The 25,784-nt window shown below is 56.5% G+C and overlaps 1 protein-coding gene and 1 long non-coding RNA gene across 7 annotated transcripts in view; one reads left to right on the forward strand and one right to left on the reverse strand.

Moving 5' to 3' along the window:
• PRDM16 (PR/SET domain 16) overlaps nt 1–25,784 on the reverse strand; it is a 314,238-nt gene that overhangs the window by 34,402 nt on the left and 254,052 nt on the right. For all 6 annotated transcript variants that reach the window (XM_072819974.1, XM_072819972.1, XM_072819973.1 and 3 more), the window contains exons 4-5: nt 14,996–15,130; nt 4,697–4,799 (exon numbers count right to left, since the gene is read on the reverse strand). In XM_072819974.1, the coding sequence (XP_072676075.1) occupies nt 4,697–4,799; nt 14,996–15,130 (238 nt within the window). The remainder of the gene's footprint in view (nt 1–4,696; nt 4,800–14,995; nt 15,131–25,784) is intronic.
• Nucleotides 1,146–8,515, forward strand: LOC140630217 (uncharacterized). The gene is made up of 2 exons (XR_012028026.1): nt 1,146–2,052; nt 8,116–8,515. It is a non-coding gene; the product is annotated as an uncharacterized lncRNA (long non-coding RNA).

The following is a 25,784-nucleotide window of genomic DNA, read 5'->3' on the forward strand; positions in this document are numbered from 1 at the left end:
GTGTGAGTGTGGATGTATGTGCCTATGTGTCCCTGTGCATGTGTGTGTGAGCATGTGTGCATGGGCAGAGTTGAGCCCCAGTGGCCTTGGGCTAAGCCTCAGTGATATCGGGCTAAATGTGGCCCCAAATGGCCTGACCCCGAGGGATGTAGAAGCCAAGGAGGCAGGGAGATGGAGGGGCGCAGACATGTTAGAGGGACACCATAAACATCTCAGAGTGCCAAGGAGAGGGTGGGGGAGCTTTGCAGCCTGGGCAGGGGGTCAGGGGAGGAGGCTGGGGAGACCGAAGACCACCTGCTCAGGACAGAAGCTTCACCGACAGTAATGGTAGAGGTGCCGCTCCTGGTGTCTGGCTACTCTTGGCATCTCCACCAGTGGGCACCTGGGTCCCCCCGATCCCTGACACCAAGGGGCAGACTCCATGGGAGCTGGCTCTGAGGTGCACCTGGTTGGGCCCTGGGTGCTTGGATGACACAAATATTACTTCTGTTCACATCCATGCATGGACGTGGATATCCAGGTGACAGGGAAGGGCCCTGGGGACAGGCCGGGCAGATGCTCAGAGGCCAGGTGTGGTGGTCTGCTCGCCGCTGAGAGCCCGCTCTCAAGGAAGCGTTTGTCTGGAGGAATACAACACCAGTGGGGAAAGGCAGCTCCCGCTGAGTCAGGTTACAGCACTCAGCCAGCACTGGGGCTGAGAGCACGGGGGCCGGCCTTGTTCAGGCTCTGGGGCTCGGAAGTCTCTGCCCCAAACATCTCCCAGAAAGGCCATCCCTGGAGCTTGCCCAGACACACATGCTGAGCTGCAAAATGGATGGAGGGAGGCAAGGCAGCCTGTCCACACAAACCACAGACACGGGGCTGGAGGAGACAGGGAGGGAGGGTATGTCTGCAAACACAACGGCCGGCGGCACCCTGCATCCCTGCAAGAGCAGAGCAGGGGTGGGAGGAATGTGCGCCGCGGGGCCCGTGGCCGCCCCGAGTGCCAAGTCCGAGAAGACTCTAAAACAAAAGCCATCCAAGCACTGGGCTGGTCCCGGGCACCAGGGTGGACGCCAGGCAGCAAGCAGGCAGAGAGGGCAGCGGGCAGGGAGGATGCAAGTCTACAGAGTGGTGCCCTTGAAGTAGAACTCGGGCGTGTGAAGTCTTCAGGAGAAAGGTCCACTGGGAACGATGGAGCAGCAGGGCTGATACTCAAGGTCTGGGAAGCGCCACGCAGCAGGCACCGTGCTAGGAACTCTATGGTGCTCAGACATCTGAGGCTCACATCAAATCCACGCGTGCCCTGGGGGGAGACTTACGCCCGTGTTATGACGGGTAAATGGAGGCCGGGACAGACCGGGTGAGTGGCCCAGGGCACCCAGACAGGAGGTGGTAGAGCTGTGTAACCAGAGCCTGGGCACCGGGCGGGGCCCGGGAAGGAGGGAAGCAGAGTCCCAGCTTCCCGCGGGGCGCCCAGAAGAGCGCCAGACGTGGCATGTGCGCTCGGAACGCCCCAGCATTCCCCTGCAGGCCCTCCTCGTCTTTAGAAATGTGGATTTCCTCTACATCTGAGGACCGAGGACACCATCTCAGAAGGGAGCCGGATACACAGACCCACAAAACTGCCCCTGTGGGTTTGTGCTGACTTCCTGGGGCCCTCCCACCACCGCCAGCACCGTGAGGAAGTGAGAAATGCCAGTTTGCAGTTTACTCTTTCTGGACCCAACTGGGAACAGTCACAGAGGTTGAGATTTGAACACAAAGACAAGAAGAAATGCCAACCCCACCCGTCCATCACACCGGTCAACTTACTCTCTCTGTTTTGATCTGGAATTTGGATTTAAAATGAAAACTGATCCCGATTCCCGCTCTGGCGGCATTTGAGTTTGAGGACGTCGTGGAAGTGAGGGAGGAGGTAAACATTGCCCTCTTCCCCTGCCCTCTCATCCCTCCGTGGACCCAAGTTCAACCCTGAGTGAAGGATGGAGCTGGGGGCTGGCTGTGCACAAGCCTCGCCACCTCCCCCCCCATGCCGTGGTATGGACAGGTGTCCCAGCATCCTCCACGCAGGTAAGGCTGGCACACAGCACAGACGCTGGATGCACCACGAAGGATGCGCACAGCCCGTGCGGTTCCACTGCCCAGCATGATAATTCCATATTAAAAAAAAAAACTAAAAGAATATGCTATATGGTTATATTATGTTACATCGTACCGCATTGTCGTCTATCATGTTGTTGCATTGTTATATTATATCATAATCCGTCTCATATGCTTTATACGCAATTCAGTGCATCCTCTTGACTTTTTATGGAGAGGGGGGAAAAGTTAACAATTTTGAGCCTTTCTCCAAAGAAAAGCATATTTGAATGGAAATGATTTTCTTTATTTTCTCCCAAGAGCAAGAAGCTTTCCTGAAAGAGAAATCTTTCCTCTCTCCGCTGAGAGTAAAAACAAAATAAAAAGTCGCTGGAACTAATGAATCCGAAAGTGGCTTCCCCCTGGTCTGAGTCACTTGCGGGGAAATTGGAAGTGCATTTCTTTACAAAGCTGCGGCTTTGAAAGAGCATTCCCAGGCTCAGATCTGCAGGCCCGGTGCTCTGTGCCCCCAGCGGGCTGGCAAACCGGGGGCCTCCGTTTCTTCCGGGGTACCTGAATGCTGTACCCTGCCCCGCCAGCAAAGGCCCCTGCCCCCAACAGCAGCACACACAAAAAATTGTGATTTGAAACTGAACTCCCTTCATCTAAATCTGGTGGGGGCCCGTGGGGGCCACGGGCTGGGGCAGGAGCTCCACGTTCTCCCCAAACCAGACCGGACCCTTGCGTGGCCGCTGACGTGGCGTGTATCAGGTCTGCGTCTGGCCCGTCTATCTGAAGTTCCATCAGCAACTTTTCATGGCAGAGCAGGAATGTAACAGAAAAATAAATCAGTGCCTAATGGCTTCAGAGAGCCGAGGGGGACACAATTATGTGGCATCTACATGCTAATCTACCAGACTGGAGACTCAAAAGCGCTCGAGAGCCCACTCCAAATTCCTGCCGTGATAAGGGGCCTCTGCATTTAGCTGGGGCTGGGATAAAAGATTTTTTATGATAATTATCTTAGTGAGGAACATTTTTGCATTTTCTTTCTGTGCGATTCCGAGTTTAGCTGGGGAGGGGGCGGCCGTTGGGGGGCAAGGGGGTGACCGTGACAGCAGAGAGTATGAAAAGTCAGACGTTTGATGCTGGACTATTATGTGTGGAAAGCAATTAGCCCACAAATGTTTGATGAATTATTAGGGAAATGCGGACCTAGCTTATTTAAGATTGGGGGCCGGGCTGGGGGGAGCGGGTGGTGGTGGTGGATGGCAATCAAGGTTTTTAAAACCTTTTGGAAGAAAGAAGTTTCATTATACAAACGAAATCTCGTCGCCGGGTGCTCCCCTGAGGTAAGTGGGTTTATCTTTCGGAGTTCTTGTGTGCTACCTGAGATCCATAGGTCTTTTCAACAATTATTGTAAGGAAAACGAGACCATCCCCTCACGACCCAGACCCTCAGCCATTTATTTTTCTTTTCTCAACGGCCTAATTAAAACCAAACTTTAGAGGCACGTACAGATAGGATCCGGCTCCGTGGTCTCTGGATCAGAGGCTCAGAGACACGAGCCGTGCGCGGAGGAAGGACCCTCCCTGCTGGGTCATGCTCAGGGATCGAAAGGGTAAACCGAGGCAGAGATCTCTGCATCTGCTCCCGGGCCCACCCAGTGCCATGCCCTCACATGACACTATTAGCGGAACTTGCAGTAAGTGGCGTTAATCATTAAGCCTCTGTGCCTTCAGAGGGGAAGAAAGAAAGACAGGAAGGAGAAAACCAAGCTCCCCCCCTGCCCTGGCCTTGCTAGAAGGGGAGGCTGCTTTTCTTTTCACCCGCGGGATCTCGTTCAGAGAGAAGACGCGGTGTGCTCAGCAGCGGCACTCGGGGAGTTAATGGACCAGTCCTCCGGCTGCCGGCACAGCACAGCATTCCTCGAATGGACTTAAAGAGTGTTCAAGAATCCCAAGGTGAATGGCACATTGCTTCACAGTGTGGATGAAGGAAAATAAATCTGCATTTCAGAAATACTAGCCTCCGTGCAGCAGGAATTTCCTAGCATCCTCTGAGAAGCACTCGGGCGTGGATGAGGGAGGAAAGCAAGCACCGAGGGGCTTAGGGACCGGCGGTCAGAGGCGGAGGGCCGTAGGAATGCTTTCTGCAGGCAGTTGGAGGGGCTCATCCACCATCCATGCCCCTGTGGGACCCCCTGAGCCCCTAAAACATCTCCATGGCATGAGCTTTGGAGGGTGACGGTTTCCAAGCCACAAAATGTTGATTTTTTTTTTTTTTAAAGTACTGGGGACAGCAAATCATACTGCTGCTGATAATAATAATAATAATAATAATAATAATAATAATAATACAGTTTTTAAATCCGCACCCCCCCCCCCGGATTCTACTACGACAGAGCTATAAAGCCACACAACACCCATTCACTCATATCATCTGAAGTCGAATCTTGAACACGGCGTGTAGCTCATATAACCCATAGAATGGAAAAGCACAGCACTTCGGCAGGGAGGTTGTGTGAAGGGGGCTGGTCCTGCCGGCCTGGGGTCCAAGGCCAGCAGTGAGGCCCCTGTCATATGCGGTGACGTGACAGGAAGCCTCGGGAGCTCCTGCGGGCCGGGGGCTTACCATCCAGACTGGGGGGCACTGTCCCCAGGGAGTATGCGCCTTCCTTCACGTGCACCAGCAGCTCTTCCCCGGGCTCAATGTCCTTGATGACTTTATAATAAATCTAGGACAGAAAAGCAGAGAGAAGGGGTAAGCGCTACTGTCCTCGTGGCTCAGAGAGCAGCGCTGGGCCCGCACTGCCGAGGCTGCTCATCCCAGGGGCTGGCCCCGCTGGCCACTTGACCTGCCTACTAATTGCTGCTAAGAGGTTCCCCTCTGGAACTTTGTAGATGATGCTTGAAAGGACTAGAGTCCCTTTTATTTTGATTCATCCAGTTGTTGGATATCGGTAAAGGGGATGCAAGTTGAGATCTGTGAAGATCAGCCCAAAAGTTCCCAGGCAGGGTGCGTCCCAGTGGGAAGCATCGGGGAGGCTGGCTCCTTTCGTTGGGAGCAGGGCCTGGCTTGGTCCTCAGGCTCCTTTGCTCAGTGTCTGTGCGAGATGCCCTTTGCTGCGGCTGGGGGCTTGGGGTCTAGAGGGGGTCGACAGTGAATCTGGATGTTTTGAAAATGGCCATGAGCTCAGAGTGCTCCACAGGCTGGGGCAGCAGGCCGTGAGCCTCACATGAGTGTGGACACCATTCACAAGGGAAGCCGAGGAACATGTGTGCCTGCAGCAAGCCTGGTGCCCTGGAGCCATCAGGGTCCAGATAGGGGAGCCCCTGAAAACAAGGAGGGGTGCATGGGGCTCAGGGAAGTTACTGCAGCCTGGAGCAGCAGACTCTGAGGTCTGGGGAGGAGAATTTAGAACGTCCAGCCTCAGTACTCAGCGTAGCTCTTTAGCTTGCCCTGGAGGTGTGGCCAAGATCTGGAAAACCGAATGGCTCAGAAGGGCAACAGGGCAGAGGCCGTTTGGGAACAGGCTGGAAAGGCCTGGATGACTGTGGGAGAGGACCAGGGTCTTCCTTGCCCAGGACCCCCTACCCTCTCTGGAGAACAGAGACATATGTCCCTGAGTATGTGTGGGGGGGCAGGTACCAACTCCTCACATGAGTGGGGCTTACCCAGGGAATATTACATCTCAATTCCAGAAATGTCACACAGCCAAACCACTGCCTACCACCCCGGCACATGCGTATTTGGGTCTCTGTCCCACTAACAGTAAACAAAGTGCTTCTAGAAGCCTGAAGGCCTGGCCACAGGACTGTCTAGGAGGCCAGAGAAAGACTAAGATGATTCCATCTGCCCTGGGAAACACAAGCGTCCAGGCTTCTCCAGGCTGATCCCACCCAGAGGCGCTCGGGTATTGTCCTCCTCACGGAAGACCTGGAGGGTTCGGTATTAAGCCACAATTTCCAGCAGCAGCAGGACATGGTTCCGACACCTGGTGCCTAAGCGGGGCACACGGCCTGCACGCCAGTTGTGCCTCTCCCCTTGCCCCTTGCCCCCAGGCCCTGGGAGTCATCCGGAGGGCTGAGCTCCCTCATCACTTATTGGATGGGTCACATCCGTGTGGACTCCCTCACAAGCCGCCAGTCCTAACTGACCCCAGAATGACAGCAGGGAACCCTTGAAAGGACACATAAAGCCCCCCCAGGTCCTCAATGCCCCCCTGGACTTATTCCCAGGGCACCCAGATGTCAGAACTGCACACGGCACATGTAAGACCCAGTGGGCAAACCTCCCCGCCCCTGCACTCATTCATTTTATGTGGCAATTGTCCTCAGATACGTTGCTAAATTAGGGACAAGATTTTAAAATGGAGAATAGAACCTGGAGCTTATTAACTTTTGTAATTAACCAATTGTTAAGACCTCAGTTTTGTATCACTTTATCTAAAGAAATTACGGTGGCCAAATAACTTTTAAAAAAATCAGACTTGAGCCACTGTATTTCAAAATGGGGTCCACAGTATATGGGACCCCCCAAAAGCCCAGGGACACCCTGAGCAATGGGTAGGGTGGGTCAGTAATCAGCAGGGGTAGGCGCTTCCATTTGCAAGCACAGCCAGCAAGTGCGTTGAGCACCCAGTGCGCAGGCTGGGGCCCGGCTGGGGACAGAGGCGGGTCCTCGGCTGGCTTCCCAGGGGCCCCTTTAGAGGGCAACGTGGGCCCGCCCGCCATGACCCTCCCGGAGGCCCCGCTCTGACCTGGCGTCCCGCTCCGTGTGTGCGGCTCCTGGGGCCGCGTCCTCCCTCTGGCCGGGCTGCTGGGCTCCAACTGGGGCCGGAGCTGGCCGGGGGCTGCGCACAGCCCGCCTCCCCTCTCCGCCTCCCTGTCCGACCCCCTCGGAGGGCCACCCGGCCTCTCTCGGGACCCCCCACCCTCCTTAACCCCCACCCCCTGAGTGCAACTGGCTCTCCTGGGACCCCCCACCCCGGCTCTGAGGGCCGTGGGCCTCCTGGAATCTCCCGTGAGCTCTGAGGCTGCCCAGGTCCCCGCCCCCACACCCCTCCCAGCTTCCAGGGCTGCTGACCTTCCTGGGACCCCTATGGAGCCCCTGAGGCCCCACGACCCGTGCTCCCCAGCTGCCAGGCTGGAGGGAGGCTGAGACCCACACCCCGGCCGCCCACACAGTCCCCAGCAGGAGCAGAGGGATGGTCAGCCCTCTTGGCCGCGGGGAGCAGTTTTGTGCATGGCAGGCAACCCTACCCCAGCCTGGACCCGCAAGACTGTTCTGGGGCAACTGGCTGGGCTGCAGCTCAGGACACGAGGGCAGTGGCCCGCCGAGGCGGCCTGGACTTTGAGCAGCAGACGTTATTAATCGCTATTAGAGCTCATTACAGGGCCCATGGCAGGGTGGGGGGTGGGGGTGTCCCCAACCTGCCTCCACCTGGAAGGGGGGGGCCAGGATGTGGACAGGAACCAGCAGAGCCGGGGTGCCTGGGCTAAGGGCACAGAGATGTGAAGGTAACCCTGGGACACACAAAAGTCGGCCGTTTTTATGACCTCTTCCCACTGGCACAAAGGCCTCATCAGCCAGATTCAGGAAGAAAGCCACAGTTCCAGGTCTGCGGGCGCCAACTTCCCAGGACAAAGGCCGGCTTCCTTGGGACCCAGGCTGGGCAGCTCCTGGCCTCTGGGGCGTTGCAAATTGCGCATTGACTACTGAGCCGGCCCCTTCCGCTGGGCCTGGGATGCGTGGTTACTGAAGCCAACTCTGGATTCCTGCCGGGGTTGAGGTCGGTAAGCTCCTTCCATGGTGCGCCCCTCAGGGGGTGGTCAGACCCCAGGGCCCCGCGGGCAGCGTGGCAGAGGGGGCCGAGAGGTCTGTTCCTCCAGGAGCAGAGACCCTCTCCTCTGCTGCCAGGTCCGTGCGGGAGAAGGACAGAGATCTGCGGGGTGACAGCCGCTTTCCCAACAGCCGCTGTCCCGTACCCCTGAAAGCCTGTCCCGGGGGCTCCGGCAAGCCCCGGCTGGAATCTTCCTCTCTGCTTTCAGGATCCGGGAGCTGGGAAGCCACCGCCGTGGAGTTCGCAGGAGCCGATTGACGTCTGCTCTCAAAGAGCTTTCAAAGGAATGAAGCCAAACAGACAGGCCTGAAGTCAGGTCCTGTTTCAAAGTCCCAGGCTCTTCACTCCAGCAAATGGGGGCGAACCACACCAAACCCGGGTCCTCAGAGCCACTGCCGTGTCATCTTGTCCTCCCCGTCATCCCGTCATCCCTCTCCCAACACAGAGGTGGCTCCCTGCAGGTGGACGAGGCTCAGGGACAAATAACGGCCACGTACTGAGGAAAGTTGGCTTTCACAGGCCACGCTCATCCAGACAGACCCTTCCATGAACACAGACATCACTGTCCCCTAACCACATTCTTTAAGACGAGTATTTTCAATTTAAAATGGTTGTCAGTTTTGGATGCTTTCTCGTGTTCCTTCAATGTGTTTTTTTTTTTTTTTAAATATCCAATCAACTCACAAGGATAGATACTATTTTTGAATATGAGGATTTAAGTTCCACCATTTTCATTCCTACTTAATCTTAGAATCTTACCATTGAAATTACGAGAAACTCCACACCCAAACTACCCTGGGTGGCTGGGCTGCGGCATCCCCCACCAGCCCTCAACTGCCCCAGAGCCAACAGGTTTTCAGAGACGTGACAGTGGTCAAGCGCATGCCACTGCTTCCCCGCTTTGGCCAGTTTGAGACACTTTCAAGGAGCAATTCAGTAAAATGGGCGAAATCTCTTGTCAGCGTGTTTATCTTAAAAAAACCCAACCTCTCTGTGCCCTGGATTTGGGGACAGTGCTGGGATTTGTGAAGGCCTCTGGGGTGCTATGGGAGGGGCTCTTCACAAAAGGCAAACACCCAGGGGAATCAGAGTGATCTATCGCCTCTGGTCCGTCCCAAGGGAGGACACTGGTCCTGGGGCATCTTTGTCTCTCGGGGACCCCAGGTGGGTCCCGTGCTGCCTCATTGCTTTCCGGACTCTGGAAACGCCTCTGTGTGTTTGTGTCTGCACTACTTGCCGTCCCCAAATTATGGGCCACCTATTTCTAAGTCCTGAGGCCTGGAGTGTTTGGAGTTGACAAAGCCCCTGAGGGGGGGCCACAGGCCAGAGCACAGACAGGCCGGGGTGGCCACTGGGGGCTGGGGTGCAGGCCTGTGTCTCTGTGGCCTGTCTGGGCCTTCCCTGAGGGAGCCCGCACAGGTGCCTGCCATGTCAGAGCTGAGCAAGAGCACGGGGACAGCACTTCTGGGCTGGGTGCCCTGGGCCGGCTGCAGGGACATGCAGACGGCTCTTTCCTCCGGTCGACAGAGGTGACCTGGGGTTTGCCCTGCTCCCGTCTTCCCCTGTGGGGCCAAAGCAATTGTGTTCAAGTCTTCATGGTCTTGCTGCTGTATCCCGTCACCTTCCCAGCAGCACAAACATGGGAAGAAATCGTCCACTCCGCTCTCTTCCATCGCCGTGCAGTTTGGGCCTGGAGAGCGCGTCTATGCATTCACAGACGTGACCGGCCACAGTTAGAGACGTCTGCTCCGCTCTTACGTGGCTTTCCTAATAAAGTATTCCATTCAATTCATCCTGACAAGCGATTACAGCTGGCATCGTGACGGCACGATTGAATTCAGATCTCATTCTTTGCCGAGGAGAGGATCATTTTGCTCCGAAGAGGGTGCCGGAAAATTCGGCAGCTTTCGGACGCAAATGCGTTTGGTATATACGTGAAGCCTTTTGTGAACTGGCCAAGAAACGCGACAATGAATCTCCTGCCTTTCTCATTTCAAAGGGGAAATTGTATCTAATTGTCCGCGAATCTAATTGTCCCGGCCAACCCGTTTACAATGTTGAATTTAGAAAGTCGTGGGGGTCGAGAGCAGAGGGCGGCAGGGACGGGGTGCTGGATGCCATCCTGCCAGTCCCGACCCCGGCCGGCTGACGGCTCGCACGCCCCGCCGGCGACCGGCTGAGGGGTCCGCGTGCAGGGAAAGGAAGCGAAAGCAAAAGAGAAGCTGCCAGGGCCAGCGCGCGGCCGGGAGCACCAGGTTTTCATTAAAAACAAGCGTTGGCTCGCATGCACGCGGCGCTGCGTGCTTATCAATCGGCTAATCTGCTAACGAAATGCCTTTCTTTAACACGCTTGTCTGCTTCCACTTTGGGGAGCCCCGGCCCCTCTGCCCAGGCAGAGCGGTGTCTGCCGGGGGAACGTGCTGGTGCTGTCGGGGTTCTCCCGGCCGGGCCTGGGGCTGTGGCGTGGGCCTTGCGGCCTCTGCTGGGAGCGCCAGGGTGTCCGGAGCCCCTGAGTCGTGCTTCCTGACATCTGTTTGTGACCCCGGCGCCGTGTCACACTGTCCTCAGCCCCACTGGCCGCTCGCCACCCTGCCACCACATCCTTGCCCTGTGAAGGCGAGGTGGGACAGGGAAAAGCCATGCTGTGAATGGGCCTCTGCACCCCTGCCCCCTCCGTGGGCGCCTCACTCCCCAGCTCTTGTTTTCATTCTTAACGTTAAAGCCAATCCAGGGACAGACCTTGTCTGTCTCCCGAAACATTTCAAACGAACTCGCTTGCTCATAATTGCGGGAGAAAGAACCACCCAGGGGTGATCTGAGTGTCTCAGATTTTCCAAAAGGAAAAGCAGGAGCCAGCAGGCGGCAGCGGGAAGGGAGAAGTTGCCCAGGGCTGGAGGAGGGGTCCTACCACCCAGAGTGAACTGAGGTATCCGCGGGCTTTGCCTTCCATTTATGCTAAGTGGGAAAGGTAAAACAAAGCATCCCAGGGGCTACAGCTGAGATCCGACCACCCCCAAAAAGTCCCGGAGGGAAGCTTGGTCCCCCCAGCCAGCTATGGTGAACATGTTGTCCTAAGCAGCCCGGCCGCCCTAAGTCCTGGGGTCTCTCAGGACCGTCTGTGGCCTCCACAGGGCTAGCAAGCCACTAGCCACTGCCTAGCTGATGGGGCTTAGTCCAGGGGAAACTCAAGGCCCAGCGTGGCCTCTGTTGTCCTGGGCCCCCCATCTGGAGCCACAGAGAGGATAGAGGTGGCCGCCAGAGGAGCTGAGCAGAGTGACCAGAGGTCAGCTATCCTCGATGTCCCCTGGGGCTGGGACCTCTCGGAGCCACAGGGCACCAAAAGCGGGTCTTGTGGCAAAAATTGGAAGCTGAAGGCAGGGTTGAGTTCTGGGCTGTGGGTCCCACAGTCCATGGAGGAGATGCATGGCTCTCTCCTAGGGACCATCTCCTGCTCAGAGCTGTCTCTCTTCAGGTCATTTCTTCGGGGAGCTGAGACTCTAGCGGCTCTGTCTTTAGGTCCCTGGAAGTCCCTCCTGCCCAGGCCCCTCTGTCTTCTCAAAACTGGGGCTCAGGTCATGTGACTTGAGCTTCTGAATGCTGTCTGGCAAACCCCACATGGCTTTATGGATCTTAGATGTTCCATCTGGATGCTGCCCCTCTGTGTCCTCGTGTCGGGAGCTGGTTTGTGTGGGAGATAGAGAGAGAAAGGGGACTTGTTTGCTTCAGTATTTGCACGTGTGCGCGCACATGTATGTGTGTGTGCATGTGCATGTGTGTGCATGTGCATGCATGTGTGTGTGTGCATGCATGTGTGCGTGTGTGCATGGCAGGGGTGGGGGGGTGTCCATAAGTGCCAGGAAATCCTGTTAGAAACCGTTGGGATTATGGAAATCTGAGAAACCCCATTAACATCGTGTAATGTTTCCTTCTCAAAGAGAAGCCTGTCTTCAAGAATCTTTGTTTTATTATTAATATTTTGGGGATGTTTTTATTCCAGCTCCACTTCATAGCAGCCGGTGTTCCCAACAGTCAGGACAAGAATGGAAGCACTTTCTGCGGAGGCCCCGTGGCCACCGCACCCAAGAGAGCGCTAGGCAGTCTTGGGGAGACTGCTGAAAAAATAGTTTGGAATCTATCAGATCCCTTTCAAGAAGACATTTCTGGGGGCCCCTCGGTGCCTCAGTCTGGTTAAGTGTCCGGCTCTTGATTTCAGCTCAGGTCATGATCTCAGGGTTGTAGGATGGAGCCCCACGTGGTCTCCGTGGGTTTCGTGCTCAGCATGGGGTCTGCTAGGAATTCTCTCTCCCTCTCCCACTGCCCTTCCCCCTGCTAGTGCCTTCTCTCTCTCTCTCTCTCTCTCCTTAAATAAATAAAAATCTTTTAAAAAAATTATCTGTAAGATTCATTTTATTCAACCAACAAATAATGAGGCCCGTGTAGATGTATCTAAGAGCAGTTCCTCATTAGGCTTTAAAATTATTATTATTTTGCAAAGGAAAATATACCCCACAGTTTCCTCATTTTTCCTTTAATATCTGAAATGCAGAGGCAAGACTTTGGGATGAGAACTGAGGAACCTGACAGCCTTCTGAGCACCTCCTGACCCGGGGCCTGGCCGGCCAGCCTTCCACCTCTCCCCTGCCTGACACGGAGGCTATTCCATGTGGCTGCTTAAATGCACAGGTGTGCCTCCTCAGGAGGGATGCTGGCCAGCCCCTCGGTGCCCTGTAACACCAGGATGGACTCGTGGTCCTCAGGGGTGCTCCAAGGGTGGGGGCTCCTCTCTCCCTCAGAGGGCTGGGGGTTTGGAATGCCCCAGGTAGAGGAATTCTGATGCTTTGGGCCATGCCAGTGATGCACACGCTTAAATGTGCAACTCAAGTTCCCTCAGAGCTTGTGAGCTAAAATGGGGATAGTTAATCCCACAGGGACTTGATAGAGAGAAACATCCAGCAGGTGAGGAGGGTCTGCAGGAATTTCGATGTCCTAATGGCTTTGAATAAAAGAGCCCCGAGTGTTTCTGACCCTGAATCGAGGAGGGTAAGCATTGGGGGACCTGTGTGGGCTAAAGGGGATCAGTAAGAATTAAGGACTATCATTCTATCCCAGCAGCAAGTATTTCTGTCCCCTGGTGGAAAGAGATGGAAAGGCTTTGCTGCAAAACAGTTGATTCCATGTGGAGCTGGCATAAATGCTTCCCTGGAAGATTAATAATAAAACAAAGATGTTTGAAGACAGGCTTCTCTTTGAGAAGCTTATGCATCTGTTTGCTTTTCCACAAGCTGGCCACTAAAAGGTATCTACTTTGCTACTAAAGTTTGGTTCAAACACTCTAACAAATCTATTTCTTAAATAAAGGATCCGGATCCTTTTGTCTTTCTATTCTGTATCTCCCAAAAGTGCCATTGTGGGCCTGGCCCATAGTTTCCGGATGCATGACCACGGGCACATGCCATCCACAAAGGAGGGGAGCTGGGGAGCCCATCCTCACCATGTGCCTAGATCTGATTCTCCTTCACGCACATTTCACCTTCATTTGGAGGAAGAAAAAGTGTTTAAGTTCTAATATTTATGATTATCCTTTTGCTTTAATTTCTGCAATATTTTTTGTTATCAGAAGAAAAAAAATACTGGGATGCCTGGGTGGCTCAGCGGTTGAGCGTCTGCCTTCGGCTCAGGTCGTGATCCCGGGGTCCTGGGATCAAGTCCCTCACTGGGCTCCCTGCAGGGAGCCTGCTTCTCCCTCAGTCTGTGTCTCTGCCTCTTTATGTGTGTCTCATGAATAAACAAATAAAATCTTTAAAAAAAAGAAGAAGAAAAAAACCTCATCTTATTTTCAAAATGCTGGATTTTAAGTACAAGCTGTAGACACTCCAGGAGCAGAGGTGGATTCAAACCTCACCGGTTAGTGAGGCAAGCACCAGCTTGAGTCCAGCGGGGAGCTGCTCAATCCAGGCAGAGTTTCGGGGCCGAGAAGGAGCCTGAGCAGAAGAGGGGGGAGCCAGGGGCAGCTCCCGGGGGTCCTAGGGACCTCCCTGGTGTGTGCGTTCTGCGTTTCTTCATGCATAACTGTTTCTCTGAAGTCAAGAGCCTCGAACCGCTTTTAATGGTTTGCACAGGCGATGGGAGAATGTACCCTTTGTTATGTGGTCTCTGAAAAAATTTTTGAAAGCAGTGGAATCCTTTTTGTAGATGAAATCTCAAGTGTTACCCCCAGATATTGTAGGCAAAAGCAAACTGCTCTGGTGGGAGGGGCTGGGGCCCCCAGCATCCCGAGGAGCCTGGCGCTCTGGGAGCATGGTGGAGAGGCACCCGAGGGGCCTGGCTCCGGAGGGTGCAGGCTCCAGGGTCCATTTGCAAACTTGTAATGAAAGACACAGACTACGAACTCCCAGCACTGGGGACATGTGGCCTTCTTGGTCAAAAGAAACGCTTCATGGCATCTTCTCTCCTGTTCAGCTCACGGCCTGGAGGCTACCACGAGGAGGGAGAGCCAGCCATGCTTGCGTTCCCGGAGCAAGGAAGCGAGGATACAGCGTGCTTGGCCTCTGGAGGGTTGGCAGCACTAGTGAGGTGTCCCTTGGCCCTGGGGGGCCAGAAGCTGAAGTCATGGCCATGGAGCTCAAGAAAATTATCAGTTGGCTACCAGCGAGGTCAGGAGATTTTGCCCTGACAAGGCCAGCTTTGTGGCCAAACACAGCCATGAGGACAACGATTCCTAAGTGGATGGGCCCAGCTCTCCACTTCGCTCCTGCCTCCTGGGCGGTGTGAGGAGGGGAAGGGGACCCTGTGTTCAGGTCTTGCCCCTCCCAACACTTTGCTTCACAAAAACCACCATCTTTTGGTTCTCAGGCCTGGGCAAGCTGCCAACCAAAGGCTCCGATGGAAGCCTTGGGGTGTCGCTGAGCTCCTGGAAACTTAGCACTGGCCAAGCATCAGATTGCTGCCCAAACCGTAGGACAGGGCTTGGCAAAAGTATTTGGCGGAGGCGCAGCTGACCCTTGACCTCGGCAGGCCCCCTGTGGTGGGTCTGGGTGCCGAGGCCCCAGCCACCACGCTGAGGGCCCGTGTGCAAGCCCTGGACCTACCTGCTCGTTGATCTGGCACATGGTGAGGTTCTGGTCGTCGCAGGAGCATGCCACCCGGATGTACTTGAGCCAGCTGCCGGACCCCGCCTGACCAGCATCCATGCAGAGCTTCTCACTGCTCAGGTCTTCAGAGATCTGGCGGGGAGAGAGAGAACCCAGGGGGGTCAGAGGCATCCTGTGTGAGAGAGTCTACACACTCTGCGTCTGCCCAATGAGGGACCGGCTGTTTGGGCCCAGTAGGAGGGCAGTCCAGCACCTGGACATAAGCAGACCCCCTGGGCACTGGTGAGGTCCTGGTCCCGCCCAGCTGCCCATCCCAGGAGCCCCCGAGAGCCCGGCAGAGAGGCAGGAGGATGGCCCTTCTTCTCACCAAGCAGGTTGCTGCCCTGGCCTGGCAATAAAAGGAGCCACCAGTGTTGCAAGAACCCCCAGCACAGCTGTCCCACATGTGAGAAAGCGGAGGTCACTGTGTCTCAGAACAGAGCCCTCTGTTAAGGGGAGTTGGGGCGTGGGGCTGGAGAAAACCATTCTAGAAGGTAAAGGTGTTGTTGGGGTGTGTGGCTGCGTATGTGTTGGCATGAGTGTGCGTGTGTGTGCGTGTGCGTGTGTACACATTACCCTAAATGTAAGAAAAACATTCAGTTTTCTTAAAGGTGGAAAGTTTCCACTTGACACCTGGGGCCTGCAGAGGCCCGGCCTCTCAGCGCACCCTCAGTGGCCAGCGCCCTAGTGACTGGCATTATCTACTTTGTTGTTGCCACTGGTTTCTGAGTGTGCTTCTCAGGGTGTGCATCTCTGAGTGGGTCATTCCATAGGAGACCTGAATGCTGTCCCCTTTGGAGAGAGGGATGCCCCTGGACCTCTGGATGCCAAGGCGAAGCTGCAGCAGAGTCCCCTCCCATCCCCACACCTGCTCTGTTCAGTGCCAGCTTCCGGGTCTGAATCCTGAGCATGCGAGCCAGCAGCATCTGGCCAGCTTCCTGGGCAGTCCAGCCCCAACTCTTAGAGGGTATGAGGAAGGGGCTGAAGCCTCAAAATAGGAAGGGGTGTCCAAGTGGGCAGGTATGTCCTGGTGGGCAGGTGTGTTTAAGTGAGCAGCTGTGTCCTAGTGAGCAGCTGTGTCCTAGTGGGTAGGTGTGTCCTGGTGAGCATGAGTGTCCAGGTGGGCTGGTGTGTCCTAGTGACCAGGAGTGTCCAAGTGGGCAGGTGTGTCCAGGTGAGCTGGTGTGTCCTGGTAGACAGGTATGTAGCTGTGTCCTGGTGGGTAGGTGTGTTTAAGTGAGCAGATGTGCCTGGCAGGCAGGAGTGTCCGGGGGACAGATGTGTTCTAGTGGCCAGGTGTGTCCTGGTGAGCAGTTATGTCCTGGTGGGCAGGTATGTTTAAGTGAACAGGTGTGTCCTAGTGAGCAGCTGTGTCCTGGTAGACAGCTGTGTCCTGGTGGGCAAGGGTGTCCTGGTGGGCAGGGGTGTCCTGGTGGGTAGGGGTGTCCAGGTGGGCAGGGGTGTCCAGGTGGGCAGAGGTGTCCTGGTGAGCAGGGGTATCCAGGTAGGCAGGGGTGTCCTGGTGAGCAGGGTGTCATAAGGACCCAGTAAAGTCAGGACAAGGGGTAATGACATATACCAGCAAAGATGGAAGAGGCTGATTCCAGGCACCATGGCCCCTGCTCCCTAGAGGGTGTCCCAAGTGCCTGTTCTGAACAATAAGGACCTGGGAAGGATAAGAGGTGTCCCCACTAAGGCCTGGAGAAGCTGCTTCTGACCAGCGACTCAGGATACTTTGTAACAGTGCAAGTGCTCCCTAGATGTGCTCAGACACTTTCTGAGTGGCCAAGGGTGGCCTCTGAGCGATGAGGAAGCGGAAGTTTTGGGAGGCAGGTGTATTGTTGCGGGAGGTACTGAACCTGCTCTGGTCGATCTGTCCACATACACCTGGGGCGCCCTGAGTCCCTCCTGGAGACCCTCCTGTACACGACGAGTCTAGGGGCTGATGGCTCAGACCCAGCTTTGCTGACGTCTCTGGAGTCTGATCCAGAAGGGGCTTCGAATCTGGGGCCTCAGTTCTGTGATTCTCCTTTATGGGGGGCTTTCCCCAAATGGGTCTAATTCTGAGAGAGGGGAGCGAGGCCAGATGTCCTGGCCGGGGGAGGGCGAGAGAGGGGTGGGTGGGGCTGGAGGGGTGGCATGGCACAGAGGCCCTCTGTCCAGCCCCGAGCCCTCTGCTGTCCGCGTCTGGACCCTCGGGAGGCCGCCACGGGCTGGCCGGCAGGGTAGGAACACAGGCCCACGTGGGAGAGACCCTCTCTGGGCACTAACGCCTCCCAGGGCTCCCCATGCACCTCCCACCCCAACTGCAGGAAACCCTCAGAGAAGACCCACAAAGCAAACCCTGTGGTTTGTGGCACCTCAACGGATGGGGCAGCCCCGCTGCCTTCCTCTGCCACGGGGAGAACGGGGCAGGGGGTGGAGGGGTGGGGAAGCCAGGACCCGCAGGCCCCACCCCACCCGGCGGGCCTGGGCTCCCTGTGGTGCCCACCCCCAGCCTCGGGCTCTGTCCACACCCGCCTGTGCCATGGGCTGGGGCAGAGGGTGCTCGCTGCTGGAACCATCGAGCCGCGGGCTCTGCCCACCCGCCCCGCTGTTCCTCAGGCCTACTTGGTGCCTCAAGGGTGTTGCTTCACCTCAATAGGCCCGTCCCCCCAGATTGTTGCTACAAGAAGAGTGAGCCCTAACTAACCACCTGAGCCCTGCTCTGAGCCCTCGGAGCCCCTCCCTGTCCCGTTTGCTCACGTGTGTGTGTGTGTGTGTGTGTGTGTGTGAGCATGAGTGTGTGAGGGGCCACTTGGGGGGGGTGGGGGGCAGCAGTGTGTTTTTGGGAAAAGACAAACCAGCCCCAGTGAGGGCGTGGCCCGGGGGCAGCCTGCAGGGAGGCCCACCTGCCCCACAAGAGGCCTGGGCTCCCCACCTGAGTCCTCCTGTGCCTCCGTCCACCGCGGTCCCACGCTCCTGTCTGTCGTCCCCACATCCCCCAGGAGGATGCCCTGGACGCGGGTCTCAAACACAGACTTGGGGGCCCCAGTCCGAGGCCCTGATGAGGGACCAGGGGTCTGCCTCGTGTCCTGCAGGCTCACTTCCCAAGGGGCTCCTGACCTCCCACCATGAGGGGAGCGCTGTGCCACACAGGGGGTCCCCTGTCACTGTCACCCCAAAGAGAGGGCTCGAGGGTTTGGGTGCACCACGGATGTGTCCTGGGGACAGGGGAGGGAAAGCAGATCGTGTGGAACCACCTGTGGTGCTCGGCGCTTGCAAGTGCTGCCCCCTGAACCATGGCCTGTGCTGCCTACGGCCTGCTCTCCTGGTCTCCGTGACCCCACTGCATCACGGGGAATGCCATCCGGGCACGCAAACCCTGCCTTCTGGTGAGCTTTCTAGGGCTTTGTCAGACTGACCTCTCCCTTCTCCATAGGTTGGTCCCATAGGTGCTGGAGCACGGTCCCTGTCCTAAACCCTCCCTGGACCCGGCGAACGTCTCTGGTTCTCTCCAGCGTGTCTAAAGGACTGGTCACTCACTCACACGGGACACCAACCTGTCCCTGTCCCTGTCAGCGTGCAGCTCCAGGGTGTGTCCACTCTCTGGCCAGCAGCCCTCCTTCCCTGAGACTCCTGGGAAATGTCCCCACCCTGCGACCCAGGAGACCTGGCCATTTGCAAGGTCATGGGGTGGGAGTTACCTCCTGGCAAGCCCCAGGGGTTGGAGGAAACCCTCTTCCCTGAAACTACCTCTGAGCAGCATCAAGTGAGGCACTGGCCCTTCTTTCAGGGAAGACAGAAGTCCTGGTCTGGGGGCCAAAGCAGAATGCATGAGCAGGGAGAGGGCCCAGGCCTGTGTCCACCATCGTCACCTGGGTGCACCTGGGCCCTGCTTCCAGCTCAGACAGCAGGACACATCAGGCCTGGCTCTTGCTAGGCGTTTGGATGGGCCCAGGCCCTCTCTGACTCCCAAAAGGGAGAAACGGGGTACAGACATTTATCTTGCTCTTGTATCTCTTCCTTTCATCCTGCGTCCTCCCCACTGGGACTCTGCTGGGCCTTTGGGAAGCTCACATTAAGAGCCCGTGTGGGCGCAAGTCTCTCTGTGTTGGTCACCACAGGCCTCCGAGGCAGGGGTTGGGATCATCCTGTTTCCCATCAGAGGAGATAGAGGCCCCAGGAGTGGAGACCTGGAGCCGAGTTAGGGGCCAGAGGGAGGGTCTCCTCGGGGTCCTGGAAAGCAAGACTGGACGGCCACGGATCCCTCTTGCTGCCTCTTTTACAGTGAGATTCTCCAAAACGGTAGGACAGGTGGAGGCCACCCCTCCCCAGCTGGGCGGCAGGGTTGAGGCCTGCTCAGGCCCCAGGAGGCCAAGAGTCACAAGTGGATGGAGGAGGACGAGTGTCAGCAAGGTGGCTGAGCCCGTGAATCTGCACAATGCAAGAGGAGGGAAAGAAGAGAGAGCCCAACCCCTAGGCTTTGCCTCTGGGCCCCTGGCCCCTTTAGCAGACAGTGCCTGAATCTCTTTCCAGATTTGAAATCTGGCTCCCCTGCCCAATCCCACTCCAAAGCCTTGCTCTGGTTTATTTGGAGCTGAGTCTTGGGAATCCCAGAGCCTCCAAAGGAAGCTGCCCTCCTACCCATTCTCCTCACTCGGCCTCACAGGCCTCCACGCCCCTGATCCCCCTGCCAGGTCCCCCAGCTCATAAATCACCCCCATCAGAAATGCTGAGTTATGAAGCAAAAAGATGGAAAAATTCTCTTAACCTTGACGATTTTTTTTGCACATCATTTGAGGTTTCCTGCCCTTCTAATTTGTGGGCTCTCTGCTGGGCTGCTCTCTCACATTTGATAGGTATGGCTGGCCACTGGGCCCGTCCGGGGTGTGCACGCAGGCGGGCATGCCGAGGCGTCTGTCATTAGCTCACCTAATGGAGTCCGTGCATGCAGCAAATGCAGCAAAGCTGGGGCCTGCAAGCCTGCCCTCCTGCCACCACAGCCTGGGGCTGTAAGGCAGCACCCTGGAAGCTCGGGCATGGTGTCAGCCTGTGGCAGCAGCCGGGGAACAGGGGAGGGCCTCCTTCTCTTACCCTGACCCTCCTCTACAGGCCCACCAAGCTGTGTGGGTCTCTTTCCTGTGCACAGGCGCACACACACACTGTGGTTACAATTTATGAGGTCCACGCGTAGCTGAAACAGAAAGTCCATTCTTGTGACGGAAGGAGGTGGGGGAAAGCATTCTGGAAACACCTCTGTCCGGGTGTGGACACGGAGCCTGGATGAGCTCATAAATCCCTGTCCTAACTCTCATTATGGGCTCGGTGCTGATATGACCAAGCACTGCTGGCGGTGTGGCTGGCGCATGGGGTCACACGGCTGCCAGGCACACGGGAGTCCTGGCAGGCGGGTCATGGGCCAGGGCCCCCACCTGCTCTGACTGGGAAGGAGGAGGGGAGGGAGGCAGGACAGAGGGGCTGTTTCCAGGAGAAAGAGAACCTCGTGGAAGCTGTTTCTAAGATGGAGGCCGCCTGGCTCCTGAGCTCATGGAGAGGGGGCTAGAAAGCTGTCATTCCTGGGCCTTTGCCTAGAAGAGGCTGGATGGGCTCTCAGACTGCCTCCAGAGCAGTGGCTATTGTGTTTTGGGGGGCCAAGGGCCAAGGTTGTTGTCTCAGAAACCCAGGAGCACGGTGAAGCGCAGGGTGAGGGTGCTGCAAGAGGCAGCTGGGGTGCCCCACAGGGGCTCTGACAGCAGGGTCCACGTGGGGGGCTTTGCTCCTGTACCCTCAAGGTGCACAGCCTCTCAGTTGAGAGCCAGACCGCATCGTGTCGTGAAGCCACAGATGTCTTCAGGGATCCGATGAAAGCCACAGCCCAGAAGTTCCTCAGACATCTGATGCCACACGAGACGCACAGGGTTCTCAGCCCGTCTCCTGCTAAATGCCCAGGCATCCAAGCCTGCTCCTGCCCCTGGGTTTCCTTGCCGCCCTCTCTGCTCCATCCCCGCTCTGCTCCCATTATTCTCAGATATGGACTCCCCACTTTCCTGCCCAGATGGGCTCTGTACCCCTTGAGAGACCGTCCCAGTAGCGGTGGGGTTTGCGGAAAACTGGAGGCGGAGCAGAGTTTCAGCCTGGCGTCATGCAGCACCTGAGCCCTCCCAGGCCCCCTAAGTGGGGTGCACAACCCCCGATCTCATCAACAGCACGCAGGGGCTGGGAAGAGGGGCACCTGGGTCAGAACCCTGCTCACCAGCCCTTGGTGTGAGCTGAATGCCACCCCTCTCCAGGGGTGCCCCGCACTCTGCGGGCTGAGAACATGCTTGGGGGCTGGGCTTCCTCCCAAGGGCACATCTTGTCCATCAGCCTCGGGCTGTGGCCCTGACCTAAGAGAGACACTCGGGCAAACTGGTGATCAGACTAGCACTTTCAAGTGTCCAAAGAAATAAATGAATGAAAACCAACTCACTCAGATACAGAAGCCCCTCAGGGTGGCCTGCAATGGGGGAGGCCCAGCAGCAGGGCATCTTGAGACAGGCAAGGAGCCTTGCCAAGGGGTGAGCACCCCATCACTGGGGGAAGTCAAGGGGTCTTCATGGCCCCCTCCCTCCAGGGTACTCAGAAGGGAGGTTGGACTTTCTGAACTCCATGTGTCTTCCCAGCCCTGAAATTGCATAATTCATTTGACAACACAGAGGTTGTCTGGGGTCCTGCTTCAGTTTCTCCTTTGGAACTAGAAAGCCTCTTTCCTGATTTCTGGCTGGGTGGAGGCCTGTGGCTCTGTGCACATGGGGTGCATTATTAGAAATAGTTGGCTGCAGCGCCGGCCGCTTCCCTGGCTGGCTGCACCTGCTCACAGGCTCTTCGGAGGCAGGCTAAAGGGTTCTGCCCACCATAGGATGATGAGGGTACTGGCCAGAGCAGGGCCCTTCTCTGGGTCTCGTGGGTGGCCAGTCATGGGGTGGCCCCAGAACCCCAAAGGGGACAAACCAGCTCTGGCTATGAATAGGAGAGGGACACTCAGCAGATAGACTCCATCCTGCCTCCTTCAAGAGCCCTGCTGCCCGTCTGTGTGGGGGACTCTCAGAGTTTCTCGGGGTGCTCCCAAAGAGAAAGCCCCTGGTCACTGCAGAGAGCCCTGGGCCCAGCCTGGGCCCCAGGAAGAGAGGGTCCTGTCACACTCCTTGGCTGGCATCCTGGTAACCAGCTGAGCAAGAGGCCGCTGGGTGGGAGTCCCAAGGACCCTCTCCCCTTGCCCTGCCCTGGGGGTTGCAGGCTGCTATAGCCACTCCCAGGGGGCGATGGCCTGGAAGCTCTGTCTTCAGATGTCACTCATGGGATCACACGATGGAATGAGACCCTCACCTATGATGTTGTTTATAAACCGAATTTCTGTAGTGGGGGCCCTGTTTACAGACGTGTCCTCCTTAAAGATGTTCTGCATTGTGATTGAATGGAGAGTTCCTTCAGAAGGTGAGCGCTCTGTGTGTCACTGCCTCATTTCAGCTAGGAGCGGGGTGGGGAGGAGGCGGGAGGGGACATTGAGGCAGGTGCAGTAGTGAGGGACTCGCCCAGCCCCCTCCCGGGAGACACCTGGGACCCCAGTGTCTGGTGCCCGAACTCCCATGGATGTGCCCAGTGCTAACATTCTCCACATCTTTGCGGGGATGCCGAGGTGTCACCTGGGGGCCTGCCTCAATCACTTCCTCCCAGCCGACCCCACAAAGACACCTGAGTGGGTCATACTCTACCAACGCTTACCAAGAAAAACTACTGGGATGACATGTTACCAGCGCCTGGGTCCTGCTCTGTCCTCTCCCTGTGGACAGTCCTGAGCACACCATCACAGGACTGGCCTTGTGTCCTCATGGGTATGCCAGGCTGGCAGCCTGCACGGAGCCCCTGCTGCCCCTGTCACTGTTGGACAGAGGGGGTTCTTCATGCCCACTGCCCCAGCCACTCTCACCCCTGGGGGGCAGCCCTGGGTGTTCATTGTCTGCCCCCGCTGTGGGCCTGACCCACCGAGGAAAGCAAGCCACCTCAGGCCCCAGGGTCTTCCTTCTGGTCCTCTGAGAGGACAACTGGTGTCAGAAGGGTGGCTACTTGCCAGAGCAGGTCTTGCAGAGGTTTCTGACCTCAAACAACCCAGCTATAACCTGGGTGTTGATGCTCTGTCCCTGTGTGCCTGCCCACCTCAACCTGGCACTGCTGTCTTGTGGGTGCCCACGTGCAGGACAGTCCCAACAGGGCCCCCAGCAAACACCAGCACACAGGGCCCCAGCCCTACTTTGCCCCAGCTCACAGGGGTTCTGCTCCTGGTGAGGTGGAAATTTTACACCTGACTTGGCTGCTGTTGTCTGGGCCTGGAGGCTGCCCAGGAGATTTTATGCCCAGGGCAGTGTAGAGCCACGAAGAGCCGGCGACTTGCCATCACCTGCAACAGTTTGGGCTGGTAAAGGCTACCAGTGCCCAGAAGCCCCCCAAATCCTGGCCTGGTCTCCAAAGTCCCCCAACTGGCAGGTTCCACACCCACCCCTCCCAGGCCCCTGTCGACCCACCCCTGCCCTCAAGCTAATGTGGTTAAATTGCTAACAGCCCAAACGTTTTTTTCCAACCCTAACTTGATTTGAAGTTGGGTCGGGAGCAGAAGTCTCTGAGTCTAAGGGCTGCGTGTTACCACAGACTCAGCTGTGACATTCTGAAGTGAGACACTTTTGTTTTGTTCTTGATCATAAAAAAGATTGGAAAAAAAAAGCCCAAACAACCAAAACCAAAGGCTTGTGGCAGCGTCCTTGCCCAGGGGTAGGTGGGAGCCTGGGGTCTGCCCACAGGAAGCGGTTCCACCAGCAAGTTGTTGCAAGGCCCCAAGAGGTGTCACATACATAACCCTTCTCTGGCCACACAGACGGTGACAAACTGCAGAGCTTATGAACGGCACCCCCTGCCCAGCAGGTGCAGGAGGAATTCTCACAGTGGCTAAGCTGCTGCAAACCTGGGGGCTGCAGACCTCTAAGCACAGCCGGCATGCTCCCTGGGACCATTCTCTTGCTGGACAAAAGCCCCAAGTGTGGAAGCCAATGTGGAAGCCAGGCTGAGAAGCCCACCGAGGACCCCTCAGCCCAGCTCTGTTGCCTTGGCTGGGACTTCTGCATCTTCCAGCCCACGAGCTTGGTGGGAGTGCTCAGAGGTCCAGGGCCTTGTCGTCCTCAGACCCTCTTGGTCATCCCTGTATCTGGATATCATGGGCTTCTCAGGCTCTGTCATCCTGGCCAGAGGCCATCCGAGTTGTGTCTCAGAGTGTCCCCACCCCTTCCTCTTTAGATGTTCTCTGTAGAGGCTTCCCACTGGGCTCTTCACACCACTCTGTCATGAGGAGGCAACATGTTCCTCTGGCCACCACCACCTGGTAGATGGCTGACACTGTAGTCACCACTGCTTTAGCTACTAGCCACTGCTGACCCTCCCCACCGAGTCACAAGAGGCTCTCAACCACCCTCTGCCAAGGGGCAGTCACTATTGTAGTCACCTTCGTAGATGAGGAAATTTTACACAGAGGAGTTCAGTAACCCACCCAATGTTGCACAGCAAGAAGGGGGCAGACACACTGGATGATGGGTACTGGCCACCTGTCTCACCCCTTTTATGATCTTTGGGGACCAGTGCTTCACATCCTGGCTGGTCTCATCCTTCTCACCTCTCTTCTACCTGAAGATGGTGGCAAGAACAACTAAGACTTTCCCAGAGCCTTGCCAAGGACTAGTGTTCAGTTGAGACTCACTGAATGTCTCTTCATGGATGGATGGATAGATGGATGGATGGATGGATGGATGGATGGAAAGATGGATGATGGATGGGTAGACAGATGGATGGTGGATGGATGGATGGGTGGATAGTTGGTAGGTAAGTAGGCAGATAGATGGATGAATAGGTTGTTGGATGAATGAATGGATAGATAGATGGATGGATGGATGGATGGATGGATGGATGGATGGATGGGGCACAGTTTTCCAGACCTGCCCAGATGATTTTGGCTTCTCTACTTCCACAAGTGAGATATAAGGGAACATCTTTCCAGGAGATATAAAGGTAGAAGAACACAGGGACAACCCTCCCATATCAGGGTGGGTCCCTCTGAGGGGCTCTCACAGCCCCTGTCCCACCATAGTACAGATTGTGGTGGGTCATGACTGTCTTGTCCACATAATTACTTTCTCTTACCCTTGGATGATGATAGTGTTCAGGGTTTCGTCTGCCAGCTTCCCAGAGCCAGGCAAACAATAGATGCTCAGTGAATATTTGAGAGACAAATGGGTATGGTGCTTCTGGACACCTGAGACTCCTCCCCACCATATTCCATAGGGCTTTTCCCAGTGGGTCTTTCTTTCCTCTCTCCCCTTATCCCACTCTGGACCCCTTCCTTCTTGTTCCTCCATGGGTTCTGCTCAAGGAAGCACACACCCTCCTTCCGACTACTCTGCCTCACTAGAAATCAGAGTTGCAATTTCTCCCGGGTCCAGGGTGACCGTATGATTTCCCCCAGGTCAATGTGACAGCACCCTATTCCCAGGACAGAGGCCATGCTCACTTGTCCATCTCAGCATCCTGTGGGACCTGGCACACAGTGGGGACTCAGCAGAGCTCTGGCGGTGACCAGGATGGAGCCAGATGGGTATATTTAGTGCCTTCTCTGCTGTTGACTCAGTCCCTGTGAGCCCATCCTTCTTCCTCCTTGGGGACACATCAGTCTAGAGAAGCTCCGTGACTC

This window comes from Canis lupus, chromosome 3 (genome assembly GCF_048164855.1).
Source record: "Canis lupus baileyi chromosome 3, mCanLup2.hap1, whole genome shotgun sequence".
Classification (NCBI taxonomy): domain Eukaryota; kingdom Metazoa; phylum Chordata; class Mammalia; order Carnivora; family Canidae; genus Canis; species Canis lupus.